Source organism: Amphiura filiformis, chromosome 1 (genome assembly GCF_039555335.1).
Source record: "Amphiura filiformis chromosome 1, Afil_fr2py, whole genome shotgun sequence".
NCBI classification, from domain to species: Eukaryota; Metazoa; Echinodermata; class Ophiuroidea; order Amphilepidida; family Amphiuridae; genus Amphiura; species Amphiura filiformis.
Genome location: NC_092628.1, coordinates 55,938,625 through 55,957,703, shown reverse-complemented (window position 1 = coordinate 55,957,703; position 19,079 = coordinate 55,938,625). Strand labels below are relative to the sequence as shown.

Below are 19,079 nucleotides of genomic sequence, written 5' to 3'. Positions count from 1 at the left end.
GTTCAATTCATGATATCTTCAGTAGATAGCACTTGATCATATGGATAGCAGGGAGTTGTGTCAGTTCATGATTGAATGCTATCTTCAGTGGATAGCACTATATCATGTTGTTAGCAGGGAGCTCAATTCATGATATTCTTCTGTCAGTAGATAACACTATATCATGTGGCTATCTTCAGTAGATATCATTCCCAACACCATCACAGATTCCAATATAAACATTATGTTTTAACAAATCCAAGTCTGTGAAAATATTGGATCCAAAACATAAACAATAAAATTGGATGCTTTATGCCCAATATATGTATTGGTAAGTTTTTGGCTGAATTGATCCAATTTATTTTTATCAAAATACTATCAACATAATAAATAATAAACAAATCCAAATTATGCAATGCCACATTTATTTAATGACTAGTACAAAAATACACATGAGTGTTATCATATTTATTTTTCTAGTTCAAACTTATACAAATTTGAAAAAGCATATTTATTTTTGGAAAAGAATAGCCACAAAATGAGCTATAACCTTCTAAAGATTGACAGCTCGTCATCACATTAATTAATTACATAACCATTGACTCCTACCTCACTTACAGGTGATTACTATGGTGTTTCATGGCTCACAGTGTATTTTACCCATACAAAAAATCATTCCGTACCGTGCATGCACAGATCACTGACAGTGACGCAATCAACCAATCAGCAGTTGGAAAATCGTTAACCCAATGACGTCATTGGTGCATTTTCATTGATAACATTCAGAATCGTTCAAAAACAAAAGTTTTTAATTACAAATATTTAATTTTTGTGTGTATGAATGTCATTGTGTATCTCAAATTAACATTGTGTATTATCGTAGCGTTGAATGCCCTGAAGCTTGTGAGGCGGATCCGTTGCAAATTTGGTGGTTTTCTTGTTTTTTGTGACATTAAAAATCCATCTTTTGCATGGCGCTGTGTGTGTGTGTGTGTGTGTGTGTGGGAACGGGGGTCAGCTATGCATGCATGGATTCTGTTAATAACGACCTGCATACATAAACACTATATACTGCTGACTGAGTGTACCAATCGTAGCAGGGTGTAAAATATACAACAAAGTCCATGTTTAATCTCAAACTCTTTAATAGTATAGATACGTTATGGGGTAAATATAAGCATTTGAATAATTTAACAATAATTTGAACCTGAAAAATAAATGAACATGAAAGTTAATGAGTGATTTTTCAACATATTTGACTGTTGGATAAATATGGGTGCTGCAGCTTTAGAGCTAAGGCAATATGGCGCATTACTTTGAAGTTGGTAATGGGTAAATTACACTGTGTGGCTATAATGTGTTCTCGTACTTGAGCAGCAAAACAGTACAATACAAACACCCACAGCATACTATATGCTACAGTTTTTACTTATTATAACTGGTTTGACCATTTTGGCTTCTGAAGTCCAAACAAAACATTTTGGGCTAAATATAGGGACGGAGTGCTAAGTCAAATACAAATACATTGTTTACAGCACATACAGCCCTTTTCAGTGACACACCATGTACCTATTTATTGTTATTTTGGAATACTGAAGTGTAAAAGATGTACATAATTGTACTGCATCAGACCTAACGGATTTGGTGCGTCAATATATATATATTGCTACCAGGCCCAATATAAATTGATTGATACACTTTGGAAACACAAACATCTTGTTCAGGGCTCAAATTTAGCACTTGTCTGTGGCAACATTCAGCCTGTAAATGCATCAGGCAAGCTGTAAATGCTGGTGATTAAGTTGTCGAGCCAACTCAATTGCCAACTGGCCCAATCTGGAATAGCAGACCAGTTGTTAAAAAAGTGAAACGCAAGCCCCGAATTCTTGCTTAGAGTTAGAAGTTACCACCTACATAGTTTCAACCAGTATTTTCTCAGGAGGTTGGAGGATTTGATTTTGATTCAGATTTATGCAAGATATTAATTATCTGCACATTTTCATTTTGTCTTTTATGTGTGACATGACCTGGTCCAACAAGGCAAAGGAAGCAACTTGAAAATTGGGATCTTTTCATTAAAAGATGCATTAAGTAACCAAGTTTGCTAATGCTGAAATTCTTCATTTATATTTACTTATATACTTCATTAATATATTCTTGTTCATTGATTGGTTAAAAGTTGATCACATGACCAAAAATAGTTCTACCATCAGTACTCCTATCCGTAAATAGTACCTCTAAGCTGTAAATAGTATTTTCAATGTCCCGGATGAGCCGTAAATAGTACCTCCAAGCCCTAAATAGTACTTTTGACCTGATGCCTTCCGCATGCGTGCATTCGATGCGACGGAACAGTTCACGCACACAAAACTGCCATAGCGAGATTTCGCGCTGCTGTAATTGGTTGGCCCGATTTTAGCCTATTCAATTTTTTTGAAGGGCAAATATAGGTTGTGCTTAAATTGGTCATGCTGTTCACTCAGGCTAGAAGCTGGAGAGTCAAACATCAAATAATTTTCTTTTAACCAATCAATAAATAAAGAACATATTAATGAAGTATATAAAACAAATATATACTGCCTTTATTCGAAGTTCTGGTTAAAACTTAAGGTAGAAATAACCTTCTGTAAGAGCTTAGAGTCTTTCATTTCAATGTTCTTTAATGCTACCTCTTCTCTGCAGCTTGTAGTATTTCTAATCTTTCTAATGGTAATTGTGGATAGAGGTTAAATCCTAATGGCTGTGTGAGGTCTAGTCCTTGATATTGCAAAATCTGTTGTTGTAACACCTGTAAAAACACACAACAAACATGAAAATATGTTAAGTGAATTTAGCCCATTATCCAACGGTTGCTACAACTGCTTGCAGAGATTTAAACCTCTAGCTCTTCTTCTCTTCAGTAGAGTTGGAAGTCGGTTGGTGTGTCAATTGGTGACATGACATATTCCTGGTCAGGTCCACCTCAATGATTAGGATTGAGTTATGTTTCATTTGAGAAGACAGGATAAGTATAATATTTTTAATGCAAATGTGCTATTTTTTTCTAATATCAGGAGCAAGTAAACCACTATCAATAGATTGTTCGATTGTGACAAAAGAATATAAGACAACTTGAATGTGATGATCACTGTGGTATATATTACACTGATTGAAAAATACCAAATGGTTCAAAACATAATGTACAGAAAACAAACAAGCTTGAAACCTGTACCAACCTGTTATCTATTAAATCCTCAGCCAACTTGATACCGAAATTTGTATTATGCTACTCTCATAAAGTATAAGTAGGAATTTGAGCCTACAAAATATTGCACTTTTCCTAAATCATCATAATTTGGATGAAGAGGATTGAGTCAACCATGTTTGTAGAAATAGGCAATGAACTTAGTATACATATTTGCACATTTCTCAAAAACTCTTAAGAGTGGCCTAACTATGATTAGTAAAAGAACTAGAAAGATCCATGGGGCTCAACTAGTTCTGGACTGAATAGTATATTATATAAGGCAACAAAAAAAAAAGGTTAGTCTCCAAGCTCACAAGTGGTTTGAAAACAAATGCGAAATGCGATTTTTTTGTTTTATTCCCGACTTAGTATTTTTATGGTATTTTGAGAAAGAAGTCTGATTTTCGGCGGATTTTTCTTAATAAAAAAAAATTCTGCATTTCTTTTTTTTCCAAATCTCGCGATTTTACAAATGCGTGCGCAAGCTTTGAGACAAACTTTTTTTTGTTTGGCCTAATAGAACAAGTTGGAAGTGCCCTAAAGAAAAATACAACTGTTTACCTTATCTTTTAGTGCTAATACTTGTCGAATCATCTTCAGCTTCAGCCTGACTGCTTCTACTTTATCCAAATTATCTTGGCTAAACAAAAATTTGTTCAGATGTGATAGGGCTACCAGGTACATGATGGGTGACCATGAAGGACGTACTGATCCTGATGCGACACAGCCTAGGTAGATCTCAACAAGCTCTGGGTTTGTTTCTTTAGGTTCTAAGAAATTGCTAAGTGGAATGGCACACTGAAAAAAACCAAGATATTGGTAAAGTGCAACTCAACTGAGGTGTTAAGGGATCTAGAATGAGCGTTTATGGCATTTCGACAGTATTTTTTGTGGGACATGAGAGCCCCTCAGACCTATCGAATTGCATTCTGAATACGAAGCATGTCTTTCTGATATCAAATAATTTTCATTTTTTGAAATTCACGATATAATACAAATTTTATGACAAATTATTTAAATTTGATATTTTTCAAATTTTTGATATACGAGGGTCATTCAAAAAGTTCTACCTGTTGGGTCATAACTTTTGTTTTGTTAAAGGTAGCTACTTAAAAATTTGCATACATATACTAGTTTGTAATGTCACCTACAGGTGGTGAAAATATCATGTCAAGACCATTTTCAGATTTTTGTAGGTGACCTGAAAAACACAGTAAGATATGGTACACGGAAGCGGTGGCGCATCTTTGGATATTGCACTTGAAAACATGCGTGCAGCCAATGTACGAACTTCCTCTTTATACAAAAAAAAAATCATATTAGTAACAATATAAATTTTGAATGAATATACACCTTACAGTCCAAAACATCATCTGTGACTGAAAAAGTAAAATTTTGATGGACAGAAGTTACCCAGAATTCCAATTTTTGGAGGGATATCTTGTAACATCTCAGTTAATGATAATCAGCATAGTGTCCATCCCTACAGCATGACTTTTCTAGCTGCGCTTTTAGATAAAAAACAAAAGTTAAAACTACTATAACATATTTTTCAGCCAAAAAAGTAAATTTAATTCCTTTGTGATCTATTGTGGTATTTTATTCCAAAGAAAGCGACATAATGCCACCATTTTACATGATGTTTTATTAAAGTCAATATCTTCATAAACTGAGTTTGTGGTCATCTACACTAATTTTTATTACACTGGCTATTTGTTCTATTAGTTTTGTGCATATTAATGTCCATCATTTTCAGTTTGTGGCAACCTTTTAACCAGTACATATAATTTTATGATTATTCTTGTGTTTTATACAGTTTTTACTGTATAACATGACCAAATGGAATAATTATGGGATCTTCAACACACTGTACTTGAGACGCATTTGTAAATATTGTACATATCTTACTGTGGTTTTCAGGTCACCAGCAAAAATCTGAAAATGGTCTTGACATGATTTTTTCACCACCTGTAGGTGACATTTCGAACTATATGTATGCAAATTTTCAAGTAGCTAACTTTAACAAAACAAAAGTTATGACCCAACAGGTAGAACTTTTTGAATGACCCTCGTATAACAGTCCTCGAAATAAATTTTATAAATCTAATGATGTATTCTTAAAGTGTATGTAGCTGGGAGGAAAAGCCGATGATCAATTGAACATTTTGACCTTTTATATTGAAGATATGGATTTTTTTCCCCAAAAGACCTATTTTTTTGTGTGTTTTGGGGAAAAAAAATCCATATCTTCAATACGAAAGGTCGAAATTTTCAATTGATCATCGGCTTTTCATCCCACCTACATACACTTTAAGTATAAATCATCAGATTTATAAAGTTTACTTCAAGTACTGTTAAATATCAAAAATATCAATTTTTAATGATTTGCCATAAAATGTGTATTACATTACGAATATCATTTGATATCAGAAGGACATTCTTCGTATTCAGAATGCTAATCGATATGTCTGATGTGTTCTAATGTCCCACAATAAATACTGTCCAAATGTTCATACCCCTTCCCTTAAGATGTTATACAAAATAATATTGAATGCCTAAGCATGAATGCCTTACATATAATAAAAAAAAATAACACAATGTTAAATTTTGACTTCACCTCGTGACATGGAATTATCCAAATTTGACAGAGTGATACACATATATTTATACAATTGCTCAAACATAGGCAGGCAATTTTTTTTTTTTAACAATACAAAACAAATTCTTTTTTCAGCCATTAACGGTTCAAATCAATGCCATCCTTTAACATGAAAGACAATAAGTGATATGACCAGAAAATGATATCCATGGAGATGCTACATAATTGGATCTAAGTAAGACTGATCCACCACCATCTTTATTCCGGGAAAGGGGCAAAGTTATTCATATTTTGGTCTGCATCCATTCAAACTCATACTGCTAGTGCATAACACTCACAGACTATGTATAATAGTAAGCCCTATAATGAGGTTTGTGTTATCATAAGCTTGTCTTTTAAATTTCACTGCCTCCTTTGGAATTACACTACACTCATCACTTATGTAACAGCAAGATGTATTTCAAAGACTTTTCAAATAATGAATTAATCAAGAAATCAATCATAATTATAACAGTCAGATATATAACCTATAATGGACAAACAACAAAATTAAAAAAATAAATATTTGGAACCAAATAGCACTGTTAGGGACAAACAACAAAATTTAAAAATTACCTCTCTTAGTGGTAGCCCTAATGACCTGAGTACACCAACTCTATCAAACCAAACAGCTTTCCTCAATGATGGATTGAATTGTTGTTGTATTGGAAGTAGGATGAAGTGTGCAAACAGGCGATTACCAAATGACACTGCTTCATACTGGGTTAATATCGACATGTACCTGTACCACAAACAAACAACAGTACATAGAAACTTGATTAGAACAGTTGAGGCATCCCCTACTATTTATACTACAAATCCTCCACCTGCTTGTGGAGCTCGGTGTTTTAAAGCTGATGTAAGAAATACCCCATTTGTTCCATTAACTGCCCATGCCCCTATAAGCGCCCACCCAATTACTTTACAACAAGCAAACTGATATGAGTGGGGGCACGTTGGCGCAGCGGTACGGGCTCTACCTTGTAATTGGTGGATTGCGAGCTCGAGCTACAGCGGTGCCATTGTGTTGTGCTCTGGGGCAAGGTGCTTTACCTTACTTGCCTCTCTCTACCCAGGGGTGAAATGGGGAGCTGTTATGAATATTGTCCATTGAGCGCCGCCTTAAGGTATGAACATGCCTTGGGCATTGTATGGCAGCTGACATTATTCTAATTTCTAACGACAGCGGAATAAATGTAAAGCGCTTTGGTACATTATACACATGTGAAAGGTGCTGTATAAATACCAACATTTATTTTTTAATTTTTTTAACTGCCCATGCAAATCTGAATTATGGTCTGAAACATATGACACACTGATGATGATAAATGAACATTTTTGGGGCTTTTTTACGTCCTGTTGGCCTAAACAATGAAAAAAATAAGCGCACACCCAAAATGATTTTGTTAAGTGTCCTGGGCAGTTAAAAGAAACGGTACTTGCCTAGAATTCATCACGGAGATGTATTCCATAAGTTAGTGAAGAATGCGGCTGGAAATTTGATTAATTATGGGTTTATTACTCAGAAAATCAAAATTGCAAATGAGAAACATGTAAGAATGACTTAGGTAGTTTTGTTATGAGGATGACGATTTGTAAAAATGAGAAAAATCAAATACTAAGAATTGTGAATACTTACAAATCATGGAAGGATGCTACACCAGGGACAGGTACATTAAAATCCAATGCTTTTAGGTATTCTGGCTGCGTGTATATCCTCAATATGGGCCATAAGAATCCACTAACAGCATCCTCCATAAACAAGTCATTACCTAATGCACAAACAAAGCATGTGTGATTAGAACACAAAGAGTCATTAATCTCATCACCTTCTACAAGTCCAAATATCACTTGATACATCACTCCTTTACTAATCATTTTTTTTTACTTGCTTAATACTAATTTCTATTTTTATTCAGCTTGTTAGTCTCTTCTTGTACCGTAAACGTTCGCCTAATGGCGCACCTGGTCTTCTTTGCCTTGGGGTAAATATCATGTACAAATAGAGAGCTCCCTCCTCTAAAAATCCCAACAAGAATTAATGGTATATGCCCTTATTTGCTGGTGGAATTTTTATGGAAGGGCACTTTTAATTTGTGTCTAAAATTCCAGTTACATTGTATGTCAAGGGAGCCCATAGCGCCATTAGGCGAACGTTTACAGTAATTATATAATTATGTTTCCTTTATACAGTGATGTGGTCCTTGTAGGGCTTTTTAATGTTTGGTTTTTGTAGATATGAGAGTTTCTGCTGTATGTATTAGTCTACATCACAAAAGACTTATAATCACTTACCAGTGAGAAAGATACAGTATAGCCTGGCTACCTTGGCAGCTTGAGGCACCATTTGCAGACATTTAGATCTCCAGGTTTCTAACATAAAGACCCAGCGTAGTGTGTCAGTTATTGATGCCAAGATGTGTGGTGGGAAAGACTTCACTGTTTTACCCAGCATCTCACTGTAAACAGAAAAAAACCCATTGGTATATGTTATTGAGTATGTGACATATGTGACATATGTGATGAGATCAAGCCAAATCAGTCGGAACTCAGAAATATTGATTTTGAGATATAGCCAAAGAAAGGTAATATTTCCTTTTGTTTCCTCTTGTTTTGGAAACTCTTTAATTGCTCATATCTTTGGAACTGGTTGTTCAATTTCAATGTGGTTTTCTGCAAAATGCAGCTTTGTAAATGCCTTTTACTATCCTATAAGAAATTGAAATTTTAATATTTCCGAGTTCCGACTGATTTTGCTTGATCGCATCACATATGTGACTCGCTGTTTTCTTTGCGTGGGTTCGATTCCCTGTCCCACCACCATGTTGCGCCCTTGGGCAAGGCACTTTGCCTCGCTTGCCTCACCCCACCCAGGTGCAATGGGAAGCTGTTAGGGGTAGTCACAGTCGTTGTACTGATGAACCCTGCGCCACTTGTAGGCTGCAAACGTGGTTCCGACATATTCTAATGACGGCGAAATAAATGTAAAGCGCTTTGAGGCTGTTTACAGCATAAAGCGCTATATAAATATCTACATTTATTTATTTATTTTTTCTTAATCCCCACATTGTATTTCTGTTAATTTTATTGCAAATATGCTACAAAATTAAACTGCCTTCTCATTCTTTATCAAATTGGTACAATTACTGAATAGGGTGCAACTTGCTAGACTTGAGTCCAGTCCTCGTTTATGGAGTTTAGGGTTAGGGTTTATATTGGGGTAGGGCAGTCTTTTAATAAGACTAGCAGAGTTGCACCCTATTCAGTAATCGCTCCATCAAATTTCTTTGAACTGTTATAACTTCTGCAATATAATTCCTTGGCTCATTGTATACTTTACAAGTGCCCAATACAGACAGGGATGTAAAGCACAAATGTACATATGAGTGAGATTTGTAATTTTACCCAATTTTTTATAATTTTCTTGCTGTAGAATCATTTTAGTTACAAAAGCAACATAAGGAAATGTCCATACTTACGCTTTCTGTGCTTCTACATAGAGGTGTAACAGCGGTAAAAATATCCAGTCCATAGGCACCAAAGGACCAGTGAATTCTGGTAATGTTAATGTGTCAATGTCATGGGGTTGATGCAATGACCTGGCTCTGTAATCAAAGAGAAAATGTTGTTTTATCTTAAACTTTTTAATGCGTTTGTCATAAACAAGCCACACTAGAACCCATGTACACTCGCGAGTCAGCCATGCGCACTTGATACCTGCGTACTATTTACACAAAGCGCAAGTAATGTACGCCATGTTCATGTGCATCCAAACATGATGAACTGAGCATGTAAACATTTTCTCTCAATAGGAGATGGAAAAACTTTTAAAAAGGAAAAGGAAATGCTAGTTTTAGCCTAAAATGATTGTTTTCTTAGTTGTGGAGGAATGTAACAGCACATAGAATGTTGAGTATGTATGAAAGGAGTTCATTCATATATTTTCATGACTAAACATTGTTTATGCCCTGAGGCTTAAGCCCTTGGGCATAAACAATCGTTTAGTCATGAAAATGTATGAATGAGCCCTTAATTCATATTTGACAGTAACATACTTCATCATTGTGAACTTTTTTTTTTATTAGAAATTTGATGGAAACATGAATTAGGTTCAGAAACACAGATACATTTTTTACAAGTCTGGTAAACTTTCCTTCAGGAAAAATGAAATGTAAAAATGTTGGCTAAAATGATAAATTGTTGCAGGCGATCATTTAACTACAATCAACGAAAAAAGTCTTGGGAACGCTTATGTAAATAACGGAAAACTGTCACCCCTCTCCCCCAGCGCAATGTTGAGAAATACCAAAGTCTTCAGCGGTTTCCCAATGTGTTCCAACATTGATTGATGGGGAGAGGGAAGGGTAAATCATTGTTGTAGATGTCATGCTTGTTCCCAGGAAAATATACATCATTTCCATGATCATATGAAATTCTGCACGAATTTCGACAGAGTGTACCAAGCGTTCCCAAGGATTGTCTCTGCCGAATGCAAAATATTTCATCTAAATTTCGTTTTTGTCTCATAACTCAAAAACGGAATGTCGTATGAGCTTCTCATTGCATACGATTTGAGAGTGGATCATATGCTTTGGAATCATAACAAAATTGTTGATAAAGAAATTGGTTTCTTTAGGAAGTGGTCACTGCAATCACCCCCTATGCTAAAATACACACATTTCGCAATTATAGCTCTAAACTGCTCTAAAATGTCGTTTTTGTCCCATAACTCAAAAACAGAATGTTGTATGAGCTTCATATTTCACAGGATTTGGAAGTAGACCATATACTTAGGAATCATAATACAATTGTTGATAAAGAAATTGGTTGGTTCAGGGAGTGGGCACTGAAACACCCCCATACCCCAACTTACACGCATTTAATGAAATTTTTATGATATATATCTCAAAACCGAGAAATCGTTTCAAACACATATCTCGTAATTACGGCTCTAAGCTGCATGATTCCGAGTTCCCTAATTTATTTTTAAAATTAATATTGAAGTTCACCTTCATAGCACTTGTCAGATAGGTGAATGAGCGTTAGAAAAAAGAAAATTGAGTTTTAATTTAATACTAAAACCGCATGTACGTTACGATTTGTAATGAAGTAAATAATAAACTACGACTATCTTCAGTAGATAGCATTAACTTGTTTTTGACATGATGTAACAACTATCTTCAGCAGATTTGTGCTTCACAATTTTGTGTATGTATAATGTGTGGGGGTGTGTGCGTGCATGGTGTAGGGCGTGGGATGTATGTGGGGTAGAGCGGAGGGGGTTTGTAGGACTATTATGAGATCACATTTAAATCGGAAAGTATTTCATTTGGGAGCTTTTGGGAAAGAAATAAAGAAATGATTAAATAAAGTAATCAAACAGAGAAAGACAGTAAAAAAAAGCAAAAATGTATACTTCATGTATTTATAATAAACAAAAATTTTCACCGGGTCACCGTCGCAAATAATAAATGAGACAGAAAAAGTGACACCGCCTGGGAATCGAACCCAGACCCTCAGGTTTACAAGACCTCTGCCTTAACCACTCGGCCACGTGAGCTTCATGATTAAGGTGCTTGCAATTTGAACCTATAAGCGGTCACTTCAACTTTTTTCCACGCTCATGTTTTTATTTATTTAAAATGTCTTTCGCTCATTCTTTCATTGATTGAAACTAAGTATTTTATTTAAGATGTCTTTCGCTCATTCTTTCATTGATTCATTAATTGATCTTTCTTTCCTTCTTTTCTTTCTTTCTTTCTTTCTTTCTTTCTTTTAATACAAAGAAAGAAAAAAGAAGCATAGAAAATAATGAATTCATAATTTAGCAATGATTCACGCAATTAAAACACGAATAGTCAAGGGTGTAAAGTGGAAACCCATAATGGTAATCTGTATGGTAAACTGCTACATTGAACAACGTGCATACTGAGCAGTTTGCCCATGCATTGATATTAATATATACGTATAGATATCTATTTCAATTCAAAATGGTAAACTGCTAACAAATTTCATAAATGCGATCAATGTGTCATTCCTTTTGTATTCAAACATTCTCAATTGGTATAGCCAATGTAAACGAATGTCACGCTTCATGAGATGCGGCCTAAAAACCATAAAAGGTCGATTTTGGACCATTTTGTCATTATGGTAAACTGATGCACTTTGCCATTTGCACTATACAGCTTTACACTTTCCCGATACCTGACTACTATAAAAGACCAAAACTGGTTACTTCGCTTGCGAAATGGCAGCGTGGCGCAACGGCTTAGTCCTTCGACTGGTAATCTTTTGACTATTGATTGATGCGAATGGTTCGAGTCCCCGTGGCGGTCGATTTTTTTTCTTTAAGTGTATTCAATTGTTGCTTTCTTTTTTTTCTTCTTTTTTTTCTCACTGCAAAAGCGTATTTTATTATAAATGTGACCGTATACACCTAATGAGCCGTAAATTCCTAAATTGTATTCTGAGTTACAGCGTAAAATGTGTACGAATGTCGTATTCAATGTCGTTGAAGGAGCAAAGTTTAACAAACTATAACCCCGCTTCTGGGTATCGTTGAAGTCAAATGATATACCATTTTAAAGCTTATGATGTATATTTGTTAAACATGAAATAAAATAAAATTGACCGGGGGAGGAATTTACGGCTCATTCGCCGTGAACGGTCACAAATAATATTAAGAAATGAGTTGTTTCAAATTGTTACATCATAATCTTTCTGATTCGTTCGGATAAGCCTATACTCAGCAAACGCAAGTTTTACAGAAAACATTTACATGTTGGGTTATACTATAAAGGGTACAGACATTTTAATAAAATTCAAAAACATTTTGAAAAACATGCTGCAAAACATTGTAATATTTTTTTAAAACTATATTTGTAGTGTTTTTGAATTATGAGACAAAAACGAGATTTTAGTCATAATTACGAAATGTGTGTAATTTAGCATAGGAGGTGTTTTCAGTGACCATTCCCTAAATAATCCAACATCTTTATCAACAATTTTATTATGATTCAAAGGGATATTATATACTCCCAATTGCAGTGCAATATGAAGCTCATACAACATTTTGTTTTTAAGTTATGGGACAAAAATGACATTTTAGAGCAGTTTAGAGCCATAATTACGAAACGTGTGTTGTTTAGCATAGGGGATGGTTTCAGTGACCACTCCCTAAATAAACCAATTTCTTTATCAACAATTTTGTTATGATTCCAAAGCATATAACCCACTCTCAAATCGTGTGCAATATGAAGTTCATACAACATTCCGTTTTTGAGTTATGACACAAAAACGAAATTTAGATGAAATATTTTGCATTCGGTAGAGACAACCAACGAAAAAAGTCTTGGAACGCTTGAGTGTAAATAACGGAAAACTGTCACCCCTCTCCCCGCGCAATGTGTTGAGAAATACCAAAGTCTTCAGCGGTTTCCCAATGTGTTCCAACATTGATTGATGGGGAGAGGGAAGGGTAAATCATTGTTGTAGATGTCATGCTTGTTCCCAGGGAAAATATACATCATTTCCATGATCATATGAAATTCTGCACGGAATTTCGACAGAGTGTACCAAGCGTTCCAAGGACTTTTTTCGTAGATCGTAGATCCATTGCACATTAATGTTAACAAGCTCTACCCCAACCTACCTTGATCTTGTTAGTGCTTGTGCTGCAGCCCCAAAGTACACCATATACAGATGTCTTATACTGCCAAGATGATCATAGGCATCTTGCAGCAACTCCCCTCTGGTTAGCCCCTGATGAGATGAATTGGTAGAGGGTGCTGTTTCCTCTTTGCCATTTATCGTCAGCATGTCAGCAAGATCAGAGGCAATGGGGTCTCCAATCCGACCTTCTCTGTTAACAAAAAGCAGCAAATTGCTCTTAATAAAGTTTGTTTGTTTGTTTTATTTCTTGTTTAACCTGGGACACTCAATCAGTTGAAAACACAATTAATCATCTGTTCTTCCTTGAGGCCCATGGAAAAAGTTCAAAAAGCCTGCTTTGGGATAAATTCAAAACTCGACCTGCTGTCGACTGCCGGTTCCGTGCGGTTAAGAGCCGGTTTCTGTTGTTCTAAACAATGGAACGCGGTTCAACCGCCAGTAACCGCCGGTCAAGTTTTGAAGGAGCCCCTTAGTTCTTTTTTAATGTTATAACAGTTACTTTTTAAGATACTTCAAACACACCATTTACAGAAGGAAAATAACAGACCTATGAGGTAATAAATGTCCCAAAGTGTAGTTTTGTAGCAGTAATTCATCTTGCAAACTTTGATTTCATTCAAATTCTTGCCTATTGAACAGTCCAAAATTTGCTGCCAATCCAATTTGAACAGATCTTTCACAGCTTAAAAAGTAATATTTCATGTTGCCAAAATAATAAAATACAAAGGTGTTGTACTTTTCTATCATCCATATCTCAAAATCAGTTTAGCTCATTTTGCTTATTGCACTACATGTATAGGCCTATGCCTGAATAACTTATGTTAAAAAGTTTATATGAAAGAGCACTGTTGAGAGCAAATCATGGACATAATGTCCCTGTCCAGGCTGTATGCAATACTAATGATATACTGCGATATAAGAAGCTACATCTATATCCTACTGGGAGTTTATATCCTTACAACTTACGCTAAAAAGTCTGTGTGAAAGAGCACAGTTGAGAGAAGATCGTGAACATAATGTTCTTGCCCTGACTGAAGAGATGTGAGTAATACTAACGCAGTACTGTGATATAAGATGCTATACTGATGACAACTCTCACTCTGTTGAGCCTGGAATGGGAACATACAACAGATTCATAATAAAGGTTACTGGTCAAAATGTGTAACTGGAAAATTAAAGATATTGTATGGGCTAAGCATGCATATTCGTCAACCAAATTGGATTGTTATGCATGAGCACCAAAATAACATCTCATTTCATTATACCTAAAAAATAACCCTTTTAAGATTAGAGTTAGTATTAAGATTCAGGGCTAGATTTCAGGTTTATGGTTACTGTGAAGTGCAGAGGAGATTCTATAATATTTCTTCCATTGATACAATTACATACAGATTACGTTTCTCTGTTTCCCCAACACATGATGTAATAACTCACTGACATTTTGGAAATAAAAGTAAAGTGTTATCACTTATTTATGCTTGTGCAATTTTTTTAACATAACAGTGAAACTAGAAACAAGTTGGAAACAAGTAAGTTAAAAAAGGTTCAAAGGCTTGCACTCACATCAATTCTATGGGGAATTTTTATTTAGTATAAGTTGCAAGATATTTTTGTGCTTATTTATTTAAAACTGCTCAAATTTCACTTGAAATAGTTAAACAAAACATATTATTAACTAAAATTTAAGTTCTGTCGACAGGAATGGTTTAGCACAATATAAATGTATCTGTGTACCTTCACAGATGTAAAATAGAAACTTAGTGATCTAAAATACATGATGCCAAACCCATACAGAATTACCTTCTGTTCTATATTTGAAACTTCCAACTGCACTTGTTTATTAATTTCACTGCATGAGACAGAAAGGAAATTTTCACTTTCAATTGGCATTATGAGATGCAGTAGCACATCGACTTTCAAATTTTGGCTTTGAAATGACAATCAACCTGAATGCATACAAATACTCCAAATCCAACACAAATAATTTCATTGTTTTTCACACTTACCACATGATAATACAGCTTGACTAGATAATACAATACATGGTGTTCATATCTTGCCCATGATCCTACTAGCTGTGATGCTGATGACTGATGGGGGTGCTTACATACAGCTTTCAAATATTCTGTTACATATGTACTCTCAATGATTGGACAAAACTGAAATAGAAAAACACAATGAAAACAAACTTGTCTTTAAAGCGTTACAGAATTAATGATTTGGGGTGCAGTGGCGATGATTCACCAAATTTAAACGAGTAATTTTTTTATCTTTTGACATAGTATGTCAGGCAAAATGCCTTTTATTCACATTAAATACACTATAAATATTATAACAACAAAAGTTATTGCACTGCACATAATCCATATATAATAGTAGATGTTATAAAACAAATTTACATACATGTATATAATAAGAAAATCAAACAAATAATTTAAGCAAAATGACAGAGCCAAGAACAGACACGGAAGTCATCCAAGTAACTGTTCATCTGCGATCAACTAGCTAAAGTCATCGCCAGAGACCAAACCTCTCATACTGAAGTTCCTGCCTAAAGAGGAACAGAAGACAAGGATGATCCCAGTATCTGTATTTGCCAATGCACATTTTGCCAACACATATAACATAATTGATATATTTTGACCGATCACTGGTAATGTCATTATGATAATTAAATAAAACATTTTCAACAGAAAGCCTAAAGTTCTTACCAAGCCTTTGTGTAATAACCCTGTTAGCAAATTCCCAAATAGGAGTGGTCTTATTACAATGAAAAAGAAGTGCTCTGGATGATCAACAGCATTACAGGAATTGCACAAATTTGTATCTTCTTTCCCCATTTTACATAATAAAACTTTTGTAGGATAAATGTTATGAATAATTTTCCAATTAAGTGAAATAAGTCTGGCCTCACTGGTACAACATGGTATTGAACCCCAAATCTTTTCCCAATCAAAATTGTAATTGGGGAATCTTCTACACCAATAGTTCATACAAATTGGTGGAACATAAATCTTATCAACCATGGCATGTCTAAAAAACTTTGAAGAACAGGCTTCTATAGGGACTGCATTAAAGACAATTGATTCAGTCCTAATTTGGTCTAGAATTGGTGCATTCTTCCAATCATTCGGGCAGAGCATTGCAAAGAGCGAAGTACTGAAAAGAATGTTGCCAGTCGTGGAATGCGGTGCCTAAAATACTCAAGTGAGTAGATTGAACCATCATCATCAAAAAGATCTTTTATAAAAATAAAGCCAGCTTCAATCCAGTCTCTATAGAAAAGCGTTTTCTTGTTAACAGTTACAGCATCATTGTTCCAAATGATTTGATTGTAGTAATCAGATATGTCAGCTTTATTTGAAGTACATTTAGTATTGAACCAGACTTTAAACATGTTGTTATAAAAAACAGGAAAGGTGTCAATAACATTCTTGCATACAGTGTTGATTTGGTTGAAGCTACAATTACAATTAAACACATTCATACCCAAACCAAACTTATTGACATAGTAAAGTGGAATGTTCTTCCAGCAAGCAGGACTAGAATTGTTTAGTTTTTTGATCCAAGACATCTTTAAAGCATTGAAAACATCTCAACCTGAAATATGTTTATACCACCTCTTTCATAATCTGCAATAATGGTGTTCCGCTTCACCGCTTCCACTCTATTCCAAATAAATTTAAAAACATAGTGTTTAATTTCTTTACAACTCTCTCAGGAAGGTCTACAACTGGAGCAATGTATGAAAGTTGTGAAGCCAACAATGTTTTCACGATCAAGTTTCTACCAACCATTGATAGGCCTCGCATCTTCCATGCACGGATTGAACACTCGATCTTATTCATTTTATCCTCCCAATTACAAGACAAATGATTTATTGAGATACTTGGGGAGAAATACACACCAAGGATTTTAACAGTGTTATTTGGCGCTAATTTCCAGTTAACATTTCCGATGCCAAAATTATTATTTTTCAAGGATCCAATCCATACGGCATCACTTTTGGCATGATTTACTGAAAGACCAGATAATCTTGAAAAGTTATCAAATACATCCATAACCGTTTTAACACATTCAGGGTCTTTTACAAAATGGTAGTATCATCTGCAAAAGTAGAGATGCGAATTTCTTTACGCTCATAGTTCTCAAATGGTAATGTAATACCCTGGATTTGCTTGGATTGACGAATTTTACAAGCGAGCAACTCCACACTAAGGACGAAGATCAAAGGCGAAATCGGACAACCCTGACGTGACGCCACAATTTACATCAAAGGAACTTGAGATGTGACCATTATTAATAATACAATTAGTGGTATTGGAAAAATAACTGAAATCCATTTTCTGAACATTGAACCAAAATTCAATTTTGTCAGCGCATAAAATATAAAGTCACGTTCTATACTGTCGAATGCTTTTTAAAATCAATACACATCATAACACCAGGTAAATTATTATTATCAACATATCTTAAAACATCTTCAATAAGGCGGATATTTTCGTGTATACTTCTACCCTTAACAAAACCATTCTGATCAGTATTCACAACAGACTGAAGAATGTTTTTAATACTGAGCAGCCAATGCTTTAGTGGCTATCTTATAATCAATATTCAACAAAGCAATTGGACGCCAGTTATTAAGGGAATCCCGGGAAGCCCTTTACCTTTATGAATGAGGGAGATTATGCCACGATTCTGACAGGTGGTAAGTGACCCAGAAAGATACGCATCATTAAGCGCCGTAACAACAATAGGACCAATCTTTGGCCAAAAGTGCTGATAGAACTCTACCGTGAGACCATCATAGCCAGGGCTTTTATTTTTTGCCATAGAATTGAGCGCGCCTACACATTCTTCTGCTGTCAAGATACCCTCACAGCTTTCACTCTGTTCATTAGTCAGAGTAGGAAAAATTGTATCTCGAAAAAACTCATCCAATTCTATTTCAGACACATCAACTTTGCTTTTAAACAAATCAGAAAAATAGACAACCTCTTCATTTAAAATAACAGATTGATCAGTTGTCATCACACCATTACTACACTGAAGTTTGTTGATTGACTTCTTAGAAGCATTTTTTTCTTCAATTTCAGAAAATATTTAGTACATTTCTCACCTCCTTCAATCCATTTCTCTTTAGATCTTATTTGTAACCCTTTCATAAAATGACTGTACATAACTTCATACTCCAGTTTACAAGCATTATACTGCAATTTCAGGTTCTCATCATCCGTCCTGATTGATGCAATTTTCATAAAGCTTTTGTAGTTTACATTCAATTTGCTTTAGCGCACTCATCCTCTGCTTTTGTGAGCCTTTTGCAAAATCAATTGTAAAACACGGATTTTAGTTTTACATAAGTCCCAGAAATGTTTAGGGGACAATACATCACCATAATCAACAACACATTCATCAATAAGTTTGTTAATGCCATGGTCGTAATCAGAATTTTGTAACCATGTATTGTTCAGTTTCCAATAACCATTACCTTTCACAATATCATTGTGACAAATAGTTAAAAATACAGCTAAATGGTCTGATCTAGGTGCAGATATGATATCA

The 19,079-nt window shown here is 34.9% G+C and overlaps 1 protein-coding gene across 1 annotated transcript in view; it reads right to left on the bottom strand.

The window, feature by feature from the left end:
• Positions 1-969: 969 nt before the first annotated feature.
• Positions 970-19,079, bottom strand: part of LOC140149253 (RNA polymerase II-associated protein 1-like) — a 52,429-nt gene continuing 34,319 nt past the window's right edge. Inside the window, exons 21-29 of the mRNA XM_072171495.1 lie at positions 15,521-15,673; positions 14,481-14,623; positions 13,495-13,704; positions 9,323-9,448; positions 8,139-8,302; positions 7,483-7,615; positions 6,420-6,585; positions 3,767-4,003; positions 970-2,767 (exon numbers count right to left, since the gene is read on the bottom strand). Coding sequence (XP_072027596.1) covers positions 2,645-2,767; positions 3,767-4,003; positions 6,420-6,585; positions 7,483-7,615; positions 8,139-8,302; positions 9,323-9,448; positions 13,495-13,704; positions 14,481-14,623; positions 15,521-15,673 — 1,455 coding nt within the window. The 3' untranslated portion in view covers positions 970-2,644. The remainder of the gene's footprint in view (positions 2,768-3,766; positions 4,004-6,419; positions 6,586-7,482; positions 7,616-8,138; positions 8,303-9,322; positions 9,449-13,494; positions 13,705-14,480; positions 14,624-15,520; positions 15,674-19,079) is intronic.